The sequence below is a fragment of the Bison bison genome, unplaced genomic scaffold, assembly GCF_000754665.1.
Source record: "Bison bison bison isolate TAMUID 2011002044 unplaced genomic scaffold, Bison_UMD1.0 scf7180017864452, whole genome shotgun sequence".
NCBI lineage: Eukaryota > Metazoa > Chordata > Mammalia > Artiodactyla > Bovidae > Bison > Bison bison.
Genome location: NW_011495014.1, coordinates 9,172,231 through 9,193,935, shown reverse-complemented (window position 1 = coordinate 9,193,935; position 21,705 = coordinate 9,172,231). Strand labels below are relative to the sequence as shown.

The following is a 21,705-nucleotide window of genomic DNA, read 5'->3' as shown; positions in this document are numbered from 1 at the left end:
CCTGTCAATTTCTGCAAAGGAGTCAGCTAGGAATTAATAGAGATTGCTGTAGCAGTGCCATCTTACCAATAAAAAGCCTTCTGCTCACATGAACACGGGATGTCTTTCCATTTATTTAATTTTCTTTAATTTCTTTCAATGTTTTGTAGTTTTTAGACATAAGTTTTTCATGTCATTTGTTAAATTTTTCCTAAGTATTTTATTCTTTTGGATGTTAGGATAAATGGACTTCTCTCTCTTTGTTTGATTTGTTTTCTTAATCTAATTTATGGATTGTTCATTGCTACTGTACTAAAGTACAATTGACTTTTGTATATGGCTCTTGTGTCCTGTGAATGAGTTTATTAGTTATAGTAGTTTTTTAGTGGATTCTTTGGAATTTTATATATCCAAGATCATGATATCTGCAAAGAGAGATACTGTTACATATCCCTTTCCAATCTGGAACAGGGACCATGCTTTGAGAAACACTGAAATAAAGTTGGAGAAGATTGGATGGGAGGCTCCAGAGTCCAGGTGGGGAGATTCGCCCTCGGTAGGAGGAGGACCACTATTGCTTGGGAGGGAGAAAATAGAGATGGATCCAAACCACTGTAGGCTTAAAGAGCAGGCCTGTGAGCAGGAAGTTGTCAAAACTTCCCCTCTGAGGGATCCTATTTTCTTTGAAGTCGGCTCTTAAGAGTTTGGAAGGAGAATGTAGGGCAAGGTTAGAAAGTCAGGGGAGAAGAAAGATTCATATGGCCCTTTGGGGAGTGAGATAGAAGCTTGAGAAGAGAGATATAATAATACTGCTGATGAAGCAAAGGTTGGTAGTCATACATCTAAATTGGTACCAATCTGTGCTATCATTCAAATTACTGATAAAAACTGTATCAGGTGAATGAGGTTCCAGAGCAACGAGCCTGCCAGGCTTTTCATGGACCCATGAAAATCCATCCATGGGACTTTCCAGGCAAGAATACTGGAGTGGGTTGCCATTTCCTCCTCCAGGGGATCTTCCTGACCAGGGATCAAGCTCGTGTCTCCTGTGTCTCCTGCACTGCAGGCAGATTCTTTAATGCTGAGCCACTGGGGAAGCCTTCACCCAAAGGCTGGTATCCTAAAAATATCTCAAACTAACTAAGCCTGACTCTCCAGCTGTGTAAGACATACAATCAGGACAGACATAGTATGACTCAGAATCACCTCTAAATAAAACCAGAGAGATTCCTTTATGTCATCCTCATTCCTGAAGATCTATAGCAACAGAAGTTTTATCACATCCCTCCCTGCTCGTGTGTTTTAGTATGTGTTTATTAGGACTAAATTTACACTGTGTTCACTTACAATCAACTTTTTAAAAATAAAGGCATCATTCTACATTGAGATAGTAAAAAATTTCTGAATAAGAAAGATGAGATACAGGAGTATGAATCTTTGCTTTAATCTCTCTGTCCTGTCCACTTCCTGACCCCATGGAAAAAGCAATCAGTGTGCTCAGATTCCAGTCTCTGGCACATTATTTTGAGTTATGCTGGCTACCAGGAACCAAAAGTAAAAGAAAGGAAGAAAATTGGAACTGTAATTTAGCATTGTACAAATAAATATTCTCTCTGCTGGTTTTGTGAAGGGCAAGAGAGTTGGAATGTGGCAGGCTGTCAAGTGGAGGATGTTTCTGAACTGTAGGAAGCTGAACAAATAGTCCAGGGATCTAAAAGCCCTGGGCACCACTAAACCCAGGCTTCCACCTAGGAAATGATAATTGGCTAAAAGTGACAGAGGATGGTGACAGTGTTCTTTGGAGAATCTCAAGGTGTCTGTTGTTGCTGCTGCTGCTAAGTCGCTTCAGTCATATTCAACTCTGTGCGACCCTATAGACGGCAGCTCACCAGGCTCTCCGGTCCCTGGGATTCTCCAGGCAAGAACACTGGAGTGGGTTGCCATTTCCTTCCCCAATGTATGAAAGTGAAAAGTGAAAGTGAAGTCGCTCAGTCGTGTCTGACTCTAAGCGACCCCATGGACTGCGGCCCACCAGGGTCCTCCATCCATGGGATTTTCCAGGCAAGAGTACTGGAGTGGGGTGCCATTTCCTTCTCCATCAAAGAGACTAGTATAGTTTAAAAAATAGTATTAGGGCTATGTGAAATACATGTTACTTTTATTAATATTTGCTTATTTACTTTCCTAAAACAATTTTATTGTAAGATGTTTGAGTTACAATATTGTGCTGGTTTCTGCCATACATCAACATAGATCAGTCATACGTATACATATATCCCCTCCCTCTCGAGCCTTCTTCCCACTAATGGAGAGAGTAGCATGGAAACAGATACACTAACGTATCTAAAATAGATAGCCAGTGGGAATTTGCTGTATGACTCAGGGAACTCAAACCAGGGCTCTGTTTATTTACTTTTAATAATGACATCTATTGGAGATGGAAATGGAAAGAGAAGATGATGTAAAAAATGTGACATCAGACTCAAGGATCTAAGGAGTGTAGGGATTACATGCACATATTCCTCCACACAGACATTCAGAGACATTCAGATTCAGATAGAGAAGGCTAATGATCTGACAGTTAATAAATAATGAAATACTTTCATGCTGATTGGTGAAGAGCTGCTCTCCTGAGCTCATCAAGTGCCTCTTGCTGCCTCAGCATCCCCTCACATTACAGCAGATAAGGGGCTAATACCAGTAGTGGGTGTCCAGGACTCCAAGCCTCCACATTAAGGTCTCCACTTAAATTGGCCAATAGTCCATACCAAATTGGTTGCTGAGTGTCTTAATATCACCCCTGTATATAGATATTATGTGGAATTACTTGCATGTTGATCACCTGGGCCATTTGTCAAAAATGTAAATGCTCATTGCATCTCCAGGACTGGACAAGGATCTACATTTTAAACTATATGATTCTAGAGCATCCTATCAAATGTAGTCTCCATTTCCAGGCATGGAACAAATCTGTCTGTCCTGTATTCCATCTGGGCCAAGTTCTTTGGAGAGAGGAATCTAAGTCCTAATGAGAGAGTCATTTCCTAGGCAGGTTGATAAGGAGTCTAGGGGTCCCCAAGGAGAGAGGGGTCTGGAATTCTCAAGGAGGAAGAAAGGACAAACTTTTTTTCCTTCTCTATATTCCTTAGGATTATATAACAATAATGTATCCTGCCTGAGGACCGTCTCTGAATTAAACCTTCTGGCTAATTCTGTTATCTTAAAATGTAAATTATGTGAGTAGGTCTGGTGAGGTCTTTACAACCTCCAGACATTCTTTGGATTCATTGGAGAGTATATAACTTCATTGCTAACACTAGCAAGCGGGTACTCTTTCTGCCCCCTTCTGATGCCTATGTCAGAAGCTTTCTCTATCTCCTTTATACTTTAATAAAACTTTATTACACAAAAGCTCTGAGCGATCAAGCCTCGTCTCTGACCCCGGATTGAATTCTTCTCCTCCCGGGGGCCAAGAATCCCGGTGTCTTCGCGTGATTCGACAACAACCTTTCACTAACGCTATGCTTAATTAGTGCTGGTGACAAAGATGATAAAGAGGAAGGATCATTGATTCAGAAGCACATGTTGAAAGGATGTTAGACCTAATGGTGACATGATGATGGTGGTGGTAATCCTGGTGAGTACTAAGTACTATGATAAGTAGCTTAGATGCTTATCTAATGAAACTGATCACATGGGCCACAGCCTTGTCTAACTCAATGAAACTATGAGCCATGCCATGTAGGGCCACTCAAAACAGACAGGTCATGGTGGAGAGTTCTGACAAAACGTGGTCCACTGGAAAAGGAAATGGCAAACCACTTCAGTATTCTTGACTTGAGAACACCATGAACAGTTACGAAAAGGCAAAAAGATAGGACACTGAAAGATGAATTCCCCAGGTTGGTAGGTGCCCAATATGCTACTGGAGAAGAGTGGAGAAATAACTCCAGAAAGAATGAAGAGATGGAGCCAAAGCAAAAACAACATCCAGTTTTGGATGTGATTGGTGATGGAAGTAAAGTCCGATGCTGTAAAGAACAATATTGCAACAGGAACCTGGAATGTTAGGTCCATCGGTTCAGTTCAGTTCAGTCGCTCAGTTGTGTCCGACTCTTTGCGACCCCGTGAACTGCAGCACGCCAGGCCTCCCTATCCATCACCAACTCCTGAGGTTTACCTAAACTCATGTCCATTTAATCAGTGATGCCATCCAACCATCTCATCCTCTGTTGTCACCTTCTTCTCCTTCCTCAATCTTTCGCAGAATCAGGGTCTTTTCAAATGAGTCAGCTCTTTGCATCAGGTGGCAAAAGTATTGGAGTTTCAACTTCAACATCAGTCCTTTCAATGAACAACCAGGACTGATCTCCCTTAGGATGGACTGGTTAGATCTCCTTGAAGTCCAAGCGACCGTCAAGAGTCTTCTCCAACACCATGAATCAAGGTAAATTGGAAGTGGTCAAACAGGAGATGGCAAGAGTGAATGTCGACATGTTAGGAATCAGTGAACTAAAATGGATTGGAATCAGTGAATTTAACTCAGATGACCATTATATCTACTATTGTGGGCAAGAATCCCTTAGAAGAAATGGAGTAGCCCTCATAGTCAACAAAAGAGTCCGAAATGCAGTACTTGGATGCAATCTCAAAAACAACGAATGATCTCTTCATTTCCAAGGCAAACCATTCAATATCACAGTAATCCAAGTCTATGCCCCAACCAGTAACGCTGAAGAAGCTGAAGTTGAACAGTTCTATGAAGACCTACAAGACCTTCTAGAACTAATACCCAAAAAAGATGTCCTTTTCATTATAGGGGATTCAATGCAAAAGTACGAAGTCAAGAAATACCTGGAGTAACAGGGAAATTTGGCCTTGGGGTACAAAATGAAGCTGGGCAAAGGCTAACAGAGTTTTGCCAAGAGAACACACTGGTCATAGAAAGCACCCTCTTCCAACAACATAAGAGAAGATTCTGTACATGGACATCACCAGATGATCAATACCAAAATCAGATCGATTATATTCTTTGCAGCCAAAGATGGAGAAGCTCTATACAGTCAGCAAAAACAAGCTGATTTGTCTGTGGCTCAGATCATGAACTCCTTATTGCCAAATTCAGACTTAAATTGAAGAAAGTAGGGAAAACCACTAGACCATTCAGGTATGACCTAAATAAAATTCCTTATGATTATACAGGGGAAGTGACAAATATATTCAAGAGATTAGATCTGATAGACAGAGTGCCCGAAGAACTATGGACGGAGATTTGTGACATTGTATAGGAGACAGTGATCAAGATCATTCCCAAGAAAAAGGAATGCAAAAAGGCAAAATGGTTGTCTGAGGAGGGCTTATTTATCTGAGAAAAGAAGAGAAGTTAAAGGCAAAGAAGAAAAGGAAAGATATACCCATTTGAATGCAGAGTTCCAAAGAATAGCAAGGAGAGATAAGAAAGACCTCCTCAGTGATCAATGCAAAGAAATACAGGAAAACAATAAAATGGGAAAGACTAGAAATCTCTTCAAGAAAATTAGAGATACCAAGGGAATATTTCATGCAAAGATGGGCACAATAAAGGACAGAAATTGTATGGACCTAACAGAAGCAGAAGATATTAAGAAGAGGTGGCAAGAATACACAGAACTGTACAAAAAAAGACCTTCATGACCCAGATAACCATGATGGTGTGATCACTCACCTAGAGCCAGACATCCTGGAATGTGAAGTCAAGTGGGTCTTAGGAAGCATCACTACGAACAAAGCTAGTGGAGGTGATGGAATTCCAGCTGAGCTATTTCAAATCCTAAAAGATATTGCTGTGAAAATACTGCACTCAATATGCCAGCAAATTTGGAAAATGTAGCAGTGGCCACAGGACTGGAAAAGGTCAGTTTTCATTCCAATCCCAAAGAAAGGCAATGCCAAAGAATGTTCAAAATACTGCTCAATTGCACTCATCTCACACACTAGCAAAGTAATGCTCAAAATTCTCCAAGCCAGGCTTCAACAGTATGTGAACCGTAAACTTCTAGATGTTCAAGCTGGATTTAGAAAGGCAGTGGAACCAGAGGTCAAATTGTCAACATCCACTGGATCATCTAAAAGCAAGAGAGTTCCAGAAAAACATCTACTTCTGCTTTATTAACTACACCAAAGCCTTTGACTGTGTGGATCACAACGAACTATGGAAAATTCTGAAAGAGATGGGAATACCAGACCACCTTGCCTGCCTCCAGAGAAATCTGTATCCAGGTCAAGAAGCAACAGAACTGGACAGGGAACAACATACTGGTTCTAAATCAGGAAAGGAGTATGTCAAGGCTGTATATTGTCACCCTGCTTATTTATATGCAGAGAACATCACGCGAAATGCTCGGCTGGATGAAGCACAAGCTGGAATCAAGATTATCAGGAGAAGTATCAATAACCTCAGATATGCAGATGACACAACCCTTATGGCAGAAAGCAAAGAACTAAAGAGCTTCTTGATGAAAGTGAAAGAGAGAGTGAAAAAGAGAAAAGTCCTTGCAGCAATGAAGACTCAGCAGAGCCAAAAATAAATAAATAAGAAAGAAAATAGAAGATATATATAAACATTCCCCAGTACTTAAGGACCATTGGCAACTTTTAAGCTAAATGAAAATACAATAAAATAATACAGTACTTACTGACAAAATATTTAGAACATTGAAGCTATTACTGGACCTTGAAAATCAGGTTAAGTAGAGAAAAAGAGTTTAAAGTTATAGCTAGAAACTGAGTAGTAAGGAAAGGGAATCACTGTTGAGAAATACTGGGAGGGCAACTGTGATTTTAAAAAGATCATCAAGGGCCAGCTGATGTTTGGGCTTGACAATGAGCAGGACAAGCAATCAGGACTTGGATAGGTGAAGGAGCTCATAAGAAGGAGTGGACTGGAAGGATAGCAAAACTTCATATGCATTCAGTTTTGTTTTGAAGTATCCAGCCTGGAAGCTGGAATTAATGAAATCACAGAGTATTAAAATTTGATTCCAGTTAAAGCATATTTATGCACTGAACTTAGTGAGGAATGACTAATTAATATCTTTGAACTTAGGGGGAAAAAAGCAATATACATCAGAATTGTCTTTTCAAGGCAAAAACAAACAAAATCAAAATCTGGTTAAATGGATTCAGCAAGCTTATTCAGACTTCAATAGCTCAATCTCAGTGCTTTTCTTTGGATATAATAACTTTCTAATCATCCTTGATTCATTCGTGACATATAGGGAAAACTAGATTTTATTCTTACTAGGATCTGGGCAAAATCCCCACTTCTCGTCTCTTTCGTATCGGCTGGTAGTGGCACACCACAGCAAGTTGTCTTCCCGTCCTTCCCGGGTACATTCGTGGTGCCACTGCTGATTGTACTGGAAGGGGAACATGCACGGAGTCCCATGGGCATTCCCTTTGATTGTGTACAAATCTAAGACAAAAAAGAGGACAAAGTCAAATAAGTAGTATGGCAACTTTATCTTTGGAGACTGTCATAGCGCAAATGCATTTTTTATTGACCGAAAATCTACACTGGGCAAGGCCCTCACTTTACCGTGGTTAACCCTTAAGACCTCAATGTCTAGTGTGTGGAAAAGTACAAGGCTGAGTGCTGTGTTCAGGGAAATGCTGATACGTGGTTTGTTTTGTATGTTTATCTCCTTGTTTGTTTACTATGATGCACTGTTTCAGTGTTTCCGTGGTGGCTCAGTCGGTAAACTTCTGTAATGCAGGAGACCCGAGTTTGATCCATGGGTCAGGAAGATCCCTTCTGAAGAAGGGAATGGCAACCCACTCCAGTATCTTTGCCTGGAGAATCCCATGGACAGAGGAGCCTGGCGGGCTACAATCCATGGGGTTGCAAAGAGTCAGACATGACTGATTGATCAACACTGCTTCAGTAGCACACATATTTGTGAATGGATAAGAAGAAAAAAATTACTTATTATTTGTATTTAAGTATAATTGCTTTTTAGTATTGTGTTAGTTTTAGGTATATAGCTTCAGATTTTTTTACAGTATAGGCTATTACAAGATACTGAATATAGTTGAAGATTTCACTTTAAAATATCTTCCAGTCCCCAAGTATATCAGTCAGCAGCATCTGAATCTAGAGTTTCATAAGTATTTATATTCACTCAACAGATATCTGTTGAGCATTTAATGTGTTCAGCACTGGGTATTATGATGTAATAGTGACCAAATGAGTAAATTTCCCTTTCATATGGAGCATCTGTTTGAGTGGGCAGAAAAAAAAGAGAAAGAAAATATATAGATAAACTTGTAATTTCAAGTAGTGATAAGTAACCATGAAGAAAAATAAAATAGGATAAGAACAGAATGACTGGGTGTATGTGGTGGGGGTGTGGTTTAGTCACTAAGTCGTGTCCAACTCTTTGCAACCCCATGGACTGTAGCCTGCCAGGCTCCTCTGTCCATGGAATTCTCCAGGCAAGAATACAAGAGTGGGTTGCCATTCCCTTCTCCAAGTGGGGGTTGAAGGGGCACTATTTTTGATAAAATGGTCAGTGAAGGCCTCTCTGAATAAGAATTTGGGAAAGTGAAGTTCAGGCCTCTGGACAAGAGTTGCTTTGGCAGAAGGAAGAGCAGGAATGCGGGACCTGCATCAAGACCCACGTGTGGTCATGAGGGGAAAGCAGGGAAACCCAGTGGGCAGAGGACCAGGGAGGCACTGGGGTGTCGGCTCACAGAGGGCCAGCTCTGCCACGACGTGGACTTCGGCTTTTACTCTGAAGGCAATAGGCAGTCATCAGAGGGTACTGAATGGGAAAGCACATGATCAGATTTCCATTTTTAAAGACACACATGGTGCAGTGTGGCAAGCAGATTGTACACAGAGAGAAGGCAGAGTGGATGCCCGGCTATTGGCCCCAGAGAGGGGGTCTGGGAGAGAGAATGGCCACGCTGAGCGGCCTGCTGGCTGCGTTCTCAGAGTATTCCAATCATTGGTCATCCCTGGCCTTAAGCAGGAGGCAACAACTTTTCGTGAATCAACTGGGACTTTCTGTAGTGAAGGGGATCAGTGTGTGTGCGCTTAGTTGCTTCAGTCGTGTCCAACTCTTTGCGACTCATAGACTGTAGCCCTCCAGGGTCCTCTGTCCATGGGAGTCTCCAGCCAAGAAAACTGGAGTGGGTTGCTATGCCACCCTCCAGGGGATCTTCCCAACCCAGGAATTCAACTCACGTCTCTTATGTCCCCTGCATTGGCAGGCAGATTCTTTCTTTTTTTTGGCATTTGACCTGTTTCCCTTTTTTTTTTTTTAATATTTCTTTTCTTAAAAATTAATTAATTTATTTTAATTGGAGGCTAATTATTTTACAATATTGTGGTGGTTTCTGCCATACATTGACATGAATCAGCCATGGGTGTACATGTGTCCCCCATCCTGAACCCATCCCATCCCTCAGGGTTGTCCCAAAGCACCGGCTTTGAGTGCCCTGTATGCATTGAACTTGGACTGGTGATCTGTTTCACATATGGTGATACACATGTTTCAATGCTATTCTCTCCAATCATCCCACCCTTGCCTTCTCCCACAGAGTCCAAAAGTCTGCTCTTTATTTATATCTGCGTCTCTTTTGTTGTCTCACATACAGGGTCATCGTTACCGTCTTTCTAAATTCCATATATATGAGTTAATATACTGTATTGGTGTTTTTCTTTCTGACTTACTTCACTCTATATAATAGGCTCCAGTTTCATCCACCTCATTAGAACTGATTCAAAGGAGGTTCTTTACCATGAGAAGGGGATCAGGGCCACCATCAATTAAGTCAGCGGGTCCTGGAGTGAAAGGGCTGACTGTAGAGATTCCCACCCTCTCTCACAATCGGGAGGGGTGAGGTGGGTGATACAGTTTGGGGTGTGGCAGTAGCCTGAGCTCACCCCATATCGCCAGCCCTAGAGGTTTGAGCTGTTTGGAAACTGCTGCTATTCCAGGACACATCCTCTGCCTTCTACCTAGTCTTCCCCTGCGTGCATTGTGAGTGTGGGTATTTGGCTGAAATGTTCACGTGAAACAAAAAGCCAAATTCTTCCTTGGAACTGGAGATTATTCAGAGTGCTGGTTTGCAGCACTTGCTTTATTTTAGTGAGTCCTGAAAAATGGCTTACTCTTGTCTCTGTGTCTCTTTACTCACTTCATGTAGGTACAGGAGGAAGTTTTGCTTTAGATTTTAGGAGCTCCTTTCTCTGCTTCCTACAGTTTTTAGAAGTCGAAGCTCTTATTGAGGCATTATTCTACAAAGTACCAGAAGGGCAGGGACCATTCCTGTCTCGCTGGCCTTTGTAAATCAGATGCCAGCCCAGAAATAGTCCGTGTTCCGTGAGTGTGTGAAGGATGACTGAACAGAGCTACATAACAAAACCTGACAAACAGGTTTGAGGGTTCAGAATTTCAGAAGTAAGCAGCTGTCTTTGTCTCTTTTTCTTTGTTTTAAAATGCCAGATATCACAGAACTATGGAAAATGGAAACACCTCCACTTACCTGCCACCAAAACCACGCTTTCCTACTCCCTTGTTTGTTGCTGATGTTGCTTAGTCATTCAGTGTGTCTGACTCTTTGCGACCCCATGGACTGCAACCTGCCGGGCTCCTCTGCCCATGGGATTTACAGGCAAGAATACTGGAGTGGGTTGCCATTTCCGTCTCCAGAGGATCTTCCCAACCCAGGGATCAAACCTGTGTCCTTTGCGTCTCCTGTGTTAACATGTGGATTCTTTACCACTGAGACACCCAGGAAACCCCTCCCACTCCCCGACACACAGCAAATAACGTCTGACAACAGTCTGCCTTTAACGCCTTGACATGCCCACCACACAGATGCCAGCCTGGTCTTAGGAGACACTGAGGTGCCCTGCACACATGCTTCATACACAGAACTGACTTTCTACAATAAAAGGAATGTTGGCCTGAGAGGCTCTTATTATATTTATCCTGACAAGGCTTTTAACTTCAAAAATCTTTTCCTTCTACTTTGATTTTCTCTCTCCCTCATCTTTCTGTTCTTTCTCCTTTCCACTGATTCCCAAAGTTATTTAAGTGTTTTCTCCCTTAATACCTTTAAATTCAAAGTTCTGCTTCTTTAGCAGAATTTAGCAAATCTGTTCTAAGACTCTGGCGATCTTTTTACAATAAGCAAGTAAGCAACTCAAACCTATTTAGCAGAAGTTCCTTGAGGTCCCAGGGGCTGTGTACCTCTTTCATATATTTCACAAATCTTTACTATATCATTTCATGCGTACTTTGGTTGACATTATTTTTTACCTTTGTGCAGATAGTCACAAATGCCTCCACCGCCGGACATATAGGAAACCCACTTATGGAGATATTTCCTTGAGGCCACAAGCGTGTTGTCCTGCTTCACCTGGACCAGGTACTGGAGTGGGCCTGTGATCGTCTTCTTGTTACAGTGCCACTTCAAGGAAACGTGGGTGGAATCACACTCGTATATGCTCAGTGGCTGCTCTGGACTAGACACGTTCAGGCCCAGGCAGCCACTGCCTCCGATGTTAAATAGGCGGTGGTTTGAAACCCACTTCCACAGCATGTACTTGTTGGGTGGTTTGCAGTTCTCCAGGGTCAGTGTAGATTTGCTGGCTTGAATACATTTCTCGAGGTTCTCACTTTGGATAATGAAGATTCCTTTATCTGAAACAGCAAAATAGAAGATATAGTAGAGAGTCTTCATATACAATTAACCAGTGTCAGGGGGATCCCAATGTGCATGTCTGAGCTGTGACATGTCACACCAACAGCTATTGCATCTCAAACAGGTCTGAAGTTGAATGGGCAGGGTTCACAACAAGGGCTTGGTTTGTACAAATCAAAGGAGTTTCTTGGGAGGCATACACGGACTTGCTGGAGCTAATGGCAAACCTCTGCTCTAAGACTGGATTGGCCCCCCCAGTAACAAGGGCTGCTTGTGGATCCACTCGGGAACAGCACTGATGGAAAAGGAGCTCGCCGCAACTGGAGAGAGAGGCCTGCTAACAATACTCAGGGCTACAGCAGAGACACACTGGGTGCTTAGGGGTATGGTGACATTTTTTTTTTTCCAGACAAGTGCCTGAATGTTAGGAATTTGGCAGCTCAATCAAGAGCCACTGAAATGAACATTTTCCCCATCAAATTTCTGCAGGACACCCAAAGGATAGAATTCAAGGGTTTCTTTGTGTTTTGATAGGAGACCCAGTGCTTGTGAGCAAAAATGCTTCCCCACATTTGTTTTCTGTGCTGGGCCCATCAGAAGTAGAAAGACAGGGACATTTGCTCTGGGGTCAGCCTCCTCCTGAGAGAGGAGGAGGGTGGGTGGGGCTGGCCACAGCACACAAATGCCCAGGACACTAGCTGAGGTCCTTCACCTAGCTACATGAGAAGATACAAGAGCGCCACGACGGGACTCAGACCACACAGGCCCACCTGGGGCATGGAGGGAGTAGGCATTTCGTGATACACCCCTGAGCCTCCAACCCCAGGGAGCCAGAAGGAAGGATCTGGATGAGTTTCCTGTGGACAAGCTGCCTGGGCCCAGACAGGGCTTATGTGGTATCTCTCCACTCATTATGTGACTTTACTTCAAGCTGTCAGCCTGGAAGGCACCTATGACGCAATAACTATGAATATGTCTTCCCACAGGTTTTCTAAAGGTGGAAATCACATCTGATTTCTTCAGTATAAGTTCAGAGTGCCCTGAGCACATCATCGAAGTTCAGTAAATGTTTGATGTTGATTAAACACACTGTCTTCCCTGGTGGCTCAGAGGTTAACGCATCTGCCTGCAATGCAGGAGACCTGGGTTCAATCCCTGGGTCGGGAAGATCCCCTGGAGAAGGAAATGGCAACCCACTCCAGTATTCTTGCCTGGAGAATCCCATGGACGGAGGAGCCTGGTGGGCTACAGTCCACAGGGTCGCAAAGAGTCAGACACGACTGAGCAACTTCACTCACTCACTCACTCACTCACTCAAACACTGGCGGGTGCTGCTTACCCAGGCTCATGGTTGCTGGGTTACTTAGCTCTGACCGTCTGGGCAGGTCCAAGAGTTCTTTTGTTCTCCTGTTCGCTAGGCTCTGCTCTTAAACATCTTACTTCCTGTCCATTCTTCAAAAGTCTAAAGGGATATTATCAGGTTCCCTTAAAACAACTGTGGTTTAGGGCCAGGCATGTCCTGTGGCAGTGGTATAGGGAACACAGGCAGAGCCTTCTAGAGATTTCAAACAGTGCAGAATGAAGCTCTTACGTACTGGTGCGTGAGAACAATGCTTCATTTTGATAAAAGTTCTTTTGGCTTTTCTAAAGTTGCTCAGGTCAAGAAGAACTGATTTACAGTAATCAAAATCACTTAAGAAACTGTTAAAAAAAGATTGTCAATGTATTAATGGAAGCTATACTTCATTTAATAAATGATAGTGTTATTTATAACCATATATTTGAGGAGTTGAATTAGTTGTCAGAAAATTGCTTTGATCACCATACATCAGAGCAAAAGAGAAGGGGGTGGAGGCAGAGAATGAATGGTTTTAGGGAGATTTCATTTAGATCAGGAAATTTGTTTTCCTAATGAAGCCCATGTCTGTGTGGTTATTTGTAATAGTCATTCAAGATCAAATCTACCTCTCACCAATTTGATGTGGACTCTGATAATTATTAACATTCTCTCCAACTCTCTATTCATCTTTTCATGCCTGGGTAAAATGTTAACCTTAATTTCTGTTATAATCTACTAACTAGCTAGCCCAAAGTTCCATTAAGTTTTCACAAAAGGATAATTATTTTACTATAATTGTTCTATAGTTTAGCTTCTATCTAATATGTACGTTCAAATATATCCAGCTCTGCAATTTACTGGCTGTACCATAGCCCTCTGGGCCTCAGTTCACACACCTAAGATAGGTGGATAGACTGCCTGACTGGGCGCTAAGAGCTGTGGAATCAGGTAGACCCACCACAGACCAGCCTTGTAACTCTGGGCAAATTTCCTGATGCCTGTGAGTCTTGCCTTTCCTCTTTGAACTGGGAATATGTATGACACTGATCTCATAGGGATGTTAAGAGTATTTCATTAAAGAGCTCCTGCAGAGTACACCACACACTACCTTCGCATGGGAGGACCTCAGTAAATGTAGGTTGTTACTATTGTCATTATTATCCTTCTGGCTTCTTGATTCTTGGTCTGCAGATCCAGCTGTAGGTTTGGTTGAACACTTGTAGAATACTAATTTAAGCATGCCACCCAAGACTTCTAACGTTATCACAAAAGTCCAACTTAGTTTGCTTCTGTAACACATGGTGGGTGCAGAGTTTTTATTTTTATTTTTTCTCTCTTTTTTTTTTTCATTTTAAATTTTTATTTATTTATTTTTTAAACTTTACAAAATTGTATTAGTTTTGCCAAATATCTAAATGAATCCGCCACAGGTATACATGTGTTCCCCATCCTGAACCCTCCTCCCTCCTCCCTCCCCATACCATCCCTCTGGGTCATCCCAGTGCACTAGCCCCAAGCATCCAGTATCGTGCATCGAACCTGGACTGGCAACTCGTTTCATACATGATATTATACATGTTTCAATGCCATTCTCCCAAATCTTCCCATCCTCTCCCTCTCCAACAGAGTCCATAAGACTGTTCTATACATCAGTGTCTCTTTTGCTGTCTCGTACATAGGGTTATTGTTACCATCTTTCTAAATTCCATATATATGCGTTAGTATACTGTATTGGTGTTTTTCTTTCTGGCTAACTTCACTCTGTATAATAGGCTCCAGTTTCATCCACCTCATTAGAACTGATTCAAATGTATTCTTTTTAATGGCTGAGTAATACTCCATTGTGTATATGTACCACAGCTTTCTTATCCATTCATCTGCTGATGGACATCTAGGTTGCTTCCATGTCCTGGCTATTATAAACAGTGCTGCGATGAACATTGGGGTACACGTGTCTCTTTCAATTCTGGTTTCCTCAGTGTGTATGCCCAGCAGTGGGATTGCTGGATCATAAGGCAGTTCTATTTCCAGTTTTTTAAGGCATCTCCACACTGTTCTCCATAGTGGCTGTACTAGTTTGCATTCCCACCAACAGTGTAAGAGGGTTTCCTTTTCTCCACACCCTCTCCAGCATTTATTGCTTGTAGATTTTTGGATCGCAGCCATTCTGACTGGTGTGAAATGGTACCTCATAGTGGTTTTGATTTGCATTTCTCTGATAATGAGTGATGTTGAGCATCTTTTCATGTGTTTGTTAGCCATCTGTATGTCTTCTTTGGAGAAATGTCTATTTAGTTCTTTGGCCCATTTTTTGATTGGGTCATTTATTTTTCTGGAGTTGAGCTGTAGGAGTTGCTTGTATATTTTTGAGATTAGTTGTTTGTCAGTTGCTTCATTTGCTATTATTTTCTCCCATTCTGAAGGCTGCCTTTTCACCTTGCTAATAGTTTCCTTTGATGTGCAGAAGCTTTTAAGTTTAACGAGGTCCCATTTGTTTATTTTTGCTTTTATTTCCAATATTCTGGGAGGTGGGTCATAGAGGATCCTGCTGTGATGTATGTTGGAGAGTGTTTTGCCTATGTTCTCCTCTAGGAGTTTTATAGTTTCTGGTCTGACGTTTAGATCTTTAATCCATTTTGAGTTTATTTTTGTGTATGGTGTTAGAAAGTGTTCTAGTTTCATTCTTTTACAAGTAGTTGACCAGATTTCCCAGCACCACTTGTTAAAGAGATTGTCTTTAATCCATTGTATATTCTTGCCTCCTTTGTCAAAGATAAGGTGTCCGTATGTGCGTGGATTTATATTTCCATCTTTGTGCCAGTACCATACTGTCTTGATAACTGTGGCTTTGTAGTAGAGCCTGAAGTCAGGTTTTCAAACAATCCTGAAATACCATATTATCAACTTTTATGAAGGAAAAAGTCTCCTCAAACAACCAGATGACAAAATCTTTGTCTCACTTGTTTAAATGCATGTGTCATTATGAACTGAGTCTTCATCTGTTCATCTTCCACACTATTTAACTGTAAAGTCTATATTGCAACTCTGTTACAAGAAAGACAAAAATACTTGATGTTGACAAGCAGTGTAAGTACATGGACATGAAAATTATATAACACTGAAATTTTAGAGGAATAACATTTTAAAATATCCAAATTATGAAGTGTTAAGAGAGAAAGGAGAGAGAGAATTAGAACTCAGTCCCACCAGTGGTCATAAAAATACCTTTCCAAAGCAGAAGATGTTAGACAAACTTAACTCCATGCTGCTCAGTTTTAGGGTGCTATCACATTTCTACACCCAGCTGCCTTTAGGATGTGGCTTTGGAAAAGTTCTTCAGAATGTATCATAAACAAGTAGCTCTGGCTTACTAATAACAATAAACATGCCATCTCCAAAAGAATAGTATGTCGCACTAAGCTAAAAAATGGCCCAATCCCATTTTCCCTTTAAGCTATAATGGAATCTGGTGCTAGCACCATTAATCTCCATAAATTCACTGAAGAGAAAGCAACTGTTTTCAAATAGACTACTAGGAGACCCAATATAGGTAGCAATATTCTGATTATTATCATATGTGCATAAGAGTCGTCTCTAACAAAAACATGATGTGAAAATAAGCCACCAGTCCTTGGAGTCTGTAGACAGATTTCAGAAAGGATGAAGATCAAATGTGGGAGGAATCAAGATTGATTATAGATGTCAAGGACATCAGTTCTGCTTGAACACTGATTAAGTGATTAATGAAGTACTGCCAGAATTACTAAATCTCTTTGCAATAAAATGCTATTGTACATCCCTTCATAATTATAAGTTTAGGAAGAGAAAAAGGATTGATTTACTAGAAGTAACTTATAAACTAATTTTCATCCTTAAAAAACAAAATCCATTGAAACTAGTGTTTCTACTTTCTACTTCTGAGTTCCTCTGGAAAGGAGATCATTTTAGATCCACCCTTTGGTCCCACAGGATGACATGTACTTTTCTAAGGAATGGAAGGAGAATTTCTTTATTCATTCATTTCTTCATTCATTCATTCAACAAGCATTCCCTGGGTGCTGACTATGTGGAAGACACTGTGTAGGGTACCAGAGATAGACAGAAGAGTCATTTGCTTGAATATTTGCTCTCTAAAACTATATCTATTTGTTCTGGAATCATGCAAATTCTCCCAGTTAATGAAAAGAGGGGAGTTTCATCAGTTCCACAGATAACACTGTAAAATAAATCTTTAAAAACAAATGATGAAAAATTAGAAAAAGGAAAGGACTAGAATTTAAAACACTTGACTGGATCTTCAAGTGATGACATGAGTGAGGTGGACATGGCCCCTCCGTGCATCAGACCTTTCTAAATGGAAAGAGTGTGTGTATACATGAACTGGTCCATTTCCCAGGGAGGAGACAGCAGAACAGCACTGGAAGGGACACAGACGTGGCAGAAACTAACTCCCCATAAACCCAGAACCATGAACTTCAGCGCTGGGTGAGACCATAAAGCTCATTTACTTGAATCATCCTTATACGTTTTTTTCCCAAATGTTATTTTTTACTTAGAAGTTCTATATTCATATACTTGGTGAGAACCATGTAGGTCTAGCTCTATTTACATGCATTAATTTGTAACCTAGAAAGAAAAAAATGAACTGCTGTAGATTATTGCCAAATAACTTGAAGTAGTGTCATCTGAGGTTATTGATATTTCTTCTGGCAATCTTGATTCCAGCTTGTGCTTCATCCAGCCTGGCATTTTGCATGATGTACTCTGCATATAAGTTAAATAAGCAGGGTGACAATATACAGCCTTATGCAGATGACACCACCCTTATGGCAGAAAACAAAGAGGAGCTTAAGAGCCTCTTGATGAAGGTAAAAGAGGAGAGTGAAAAAGCTGACTTAAAACTCAACATTCAAAGAACAAAGATGATAGCATCTGGTCCCATCACTTCATGGCAAATAGATGGGGAAACAGTGGAAACAGTGACAGATTTTATTTTCTCGGACTCCAAAATCACTGCAGATGGTGACTGTAGCCATGAAATTGAAAGATGCTTGCTCTTTGGAAGAAAAGCTATGACTAATCTAGACAGCATGCTAAAAAGCAAAGGCATTACTTTACCAACAAAGGTCCGTCTAGTCAAAGCTATAGTTTTTCCAGTAGTCATGTATGGATGTGAGAGCTGGACCATAAAGAAGGCTGAAAACCAAAGAATTGAAGCTTTTGAGTTGTGGTTTGGAGAAGACTCTTGAGAGTCCCTTGGACACCAAGGAGATCAAACCAGTAAATCCTAAAGGAAATCAATACTGAATATTCATTAGAAGGACTGATGTTGAAGTTGAAGCTCCAATACTTTGGCCACTTGATATGAAGAGCTGACTCCTTAGAAAAGACCCTGATGCTGGAGAAGGGGATGACAGAGGGCAAGATTGACTCAGTGGACATAAATTGAGCAAGTTCTGGGAGATGGTGAAGGACAGGGAAGCCTGGCATAATGCAGGTCCAAGGGGTTGCAAAGAGTCAGATGTGACTGAGCGACAGAACAACAACAACAACTGGAAGTGGGAGACTTGAGATTTCAAACAGACATTAATGGAGGGTCTAATGTGGCATGTGCTAGGAGCCCTGCTGATGGACAGGGAGGCCTGGCGTGCTGCGATTCATGGGGTCGCAAAGAGTCAGACATGACTGAGTGACTGAACTGAACTGAACTGAGGAGCCCTGCAGATAGGATACATATATCAGTGTTTGCACTCAAGAAACTGATGTTCTCCCTGGGAGTGCATCATGAAATGTACAGGAAGAACCACAACTTAATTCCAAAATATATTTTGACATAAGAGGTATAATCACAATAGGAGGAGACCAGCATCTAGAAGGTGTCAGTTTGGTCTAGAAGATCAGAAAAATCAATCAATCTCACAAGAACACACACACACAAGAGGCATTTTCATTCAACATTTATTAGGGACCTAATATGTGTTGCATATGGGGGTACACTGGTGCACTAGACCAGCATGGGTGCCTATCCTCTTTACAGAGACGGAGTTCAGGTAGTGGAGAAAGTATAGATGGAGAGGTGAAGGGTCACACCAGGAAAATTGTGGACAGAGCAAAAGTTACCAGAGTCAGAGGCGATGAAAATAATCAGCTCTAAGGGTGATGAGAGCCTCACTATATAAAAGTGTTCGGTGGTTGTAGAATATGAGGTTGGAAAGAGGTGGTTTGGGACCATTTTATGAGGAACTTAAATTTTATTCAAAAATCTGTACATTATTCAGATGAAAAGGAGCTTTTGGAACAAGAGAAGCCGTGACTGAGGCTATGGTGTGGAATGTGAATCATTTGATAAAAACATTTATTGAGCACTTTTTGTGTGCTCAGAATTGTTTTAGGAGAGTGTAGGTGTGAGACAAATGTCCAAGTTCCTGCGCTGGAGTTCTCACTTAGCTGGGATGAGACAGCCCATGTGCAGGATGGAGAACATTCTGAAGACTTCTGCTTTGATCCGGCAAGAGAGACAGAGATATTAGTTCAACTGGTGGTGATGAGAAAGAAAGAGACTAATTAGACTCTAGTCTCTTGAGAGATAATTCAAGGAGGGAAGAAATGACAGGACATGGTGATTGATAGAACCGGAGAAGCCTGGAAAAGGGAGTTGCAATGTCTTGTTTTCTGGCTTCAGATACATGGCTTGTCAGTTGCCTGCTGATTCCTACCATACCATGAGGTTGGGGTCTAAAGCCTCAGGCTGTAATTAGTGTTGGAAAAGTGCCAGCTGGGAGTCCCTGCAGGAAATTCCTCTTGAGGCCCTTCCACTTCATGTTCAGCACCCCTTCTGCCCACCTCCACCTGCCTTTTAGTGTCACCTTCTACTTGGCTCAGAGGTTAAAGCGTCTGCCTGCATCTGCCTGCAATGCAGGAGAGCTGGGTTCGATCCCTGGATCGGGAACATCCCCTGGAGAAGGAAATGGCAACCCATTCTTGCCTGGAGAATCCCATGGACAGAGGAGCCTGGTGGGCTATAGTCCACGGGGTCGCAAAGAGTCAGACACGACTGAGCGACTTCACTTTCACTTTCTACTTTAAGCAGCTCCTCTTAGAACAAGCTGAGGTCTGAAGTGTTACATAAATATGATTTGAAATGGTAAGCCTTGGTGAGATGTATGTTCTTTCAATTAAAAAAAAAAAAAACCTTAAAACAATGAAACAATTCATTGGAAAAAAAATGCTCCTTTTATGGTGGAAAACACCATGACAGTGGCAACTAAGCCAGCTGATGTATAAGCTGGCCACGTTAAGGGAAGTGGAAGGAAAAGTTCAGATGCACGGTTCACATCAAGTGCTATGTTTAAGACAAGCTATTAGGAAGCCACTGCTTGCCAACTGCAATCCAATTTCAATCTCCTACCCCATTCCCCGGGGTTTAACCCTCTTCTACTCCATCTGCCCACACAGCTCACGCACTTCCTGCCCCAGGATCAGCTCTTGAATCTGTCCAGTTCTTGGCTGTTCTGACACTATCTCAATTTTAGCATGAAAAGGATCTGGGAGGTATGCGGGGCAGGGAGATCACTGCCCTGAAACCAATCTAAAGGTGAGCAATTTCTCTCTTGAGATGTATCGGCATTTCCCAGCTACACAAATTTAGGTTTGTCCTGTCCAGTGAGTCAGATTCAGATGTTATTGTTTCCCTTACTCAGATGACTGCAGCAGGAAGGGATGCTGTGTGAGTGAATCAAGTCCCGTTCATGGCTGAACGATGCAGGGAAGCGGAATTCTTAATATGTCTTTCCAAACCAGTAAGCAAGGAATTTCTGATGTTTGCAGCCTGTGCGTTGTACTTGAAAGACAAAATCAAGGGAAAATGTGTCTGTCCTTCCTGGCCCTCTCTGCATGAATATTTGCATTTTATCCCAGATCATCTGAGATGTGGTGTTTATCTCTTGACAATCTGATAGTGCTTATCAACTTGATAGGCTTCCTATCAACTGGTTTCTGTTGGGTTGGCCAAAAAGTTCATTTGGATTTTTCCATAACAAGTAACAGAAAAACCCGAGTGAACTTTTGGGCCAACCTAATAAAATGAGCTAAAAAGCTGAGCACGTTTTAAAATATCCCCTTGTCCTGTCTCAGAACTTCCTTCTCTTTTCCTGCCCTGGCATCATCCTTGACATTGAGCCTTCTTTATTCTCCGGAAGCTTCTGAACCTGGGTAATCATCACCTCCACAGGCCTGTGGGACCCCTCTTGCTAAACCTTTTCACGTATTCGCTTCCCCTTTCTTTCTGATCTCCCCAGATCATCACTCAGTTCCACAAGGCATACAATACTCTTTCTCACATGCAGGAGGAATGAAACCTGGCTTCATCAGCTCTGACGAGCTCCAGTTTTGTCAGGACTCAAATTGCCTTTCACCAACCTCTGTGTGAAGTGGACTAACCCTTCCAGACTGCCCCTGCCCCTTGGCCACTCTCATTCCATCCCTCCCGCTCCCTTTCCGTCCATCTCATCTTTAGCAGTAGCTGACCCCCACAGATGGAGAAGGCGATGGCACCCCACTCCAGTACTCTTGCCTGGAAAATCTCATGGATGGAGGAGCCTGGTAGGCTGCAGTCCATGGGGTCGCTAAGAGTCGGACATGACTGAGCGACTTCACTTTCACTTTTCACTTTCATGCATTGGAGAAGGAAATGG

The 21,705-nt window shown here is 41.9% G+C and overlaps 1 protein-coding gene across 1 annotated transcript in view; it reads right to left on the bottom strand.

Annotated features, from left to right (window-relative positions):
- The window catches only part of PLA2R1 (phospholipase A2 receptor 1, 180kDa), a 134,962-nt gene that overhangs the window by 103,774 nt on the left and 9,483 nt on the right, over positions 1-21,705 (bottom strand). Inside the window, exons 4-5 of the mRNA XM_010859024.1 lie at positions 11,289-11,672; positions 7,259-7,432 (exon numbers count right to left, since the gene is read on the bottom strand). Coding sequence (XP_010857326.1) covers positions 7,259-7,432; positions 11,289-11,672 — 558 coding nt within the window. The remainder of the gene's footprint in view (positions 1-7,258; positions 7,433-11,288; positions 11,673-21,705) is intronic.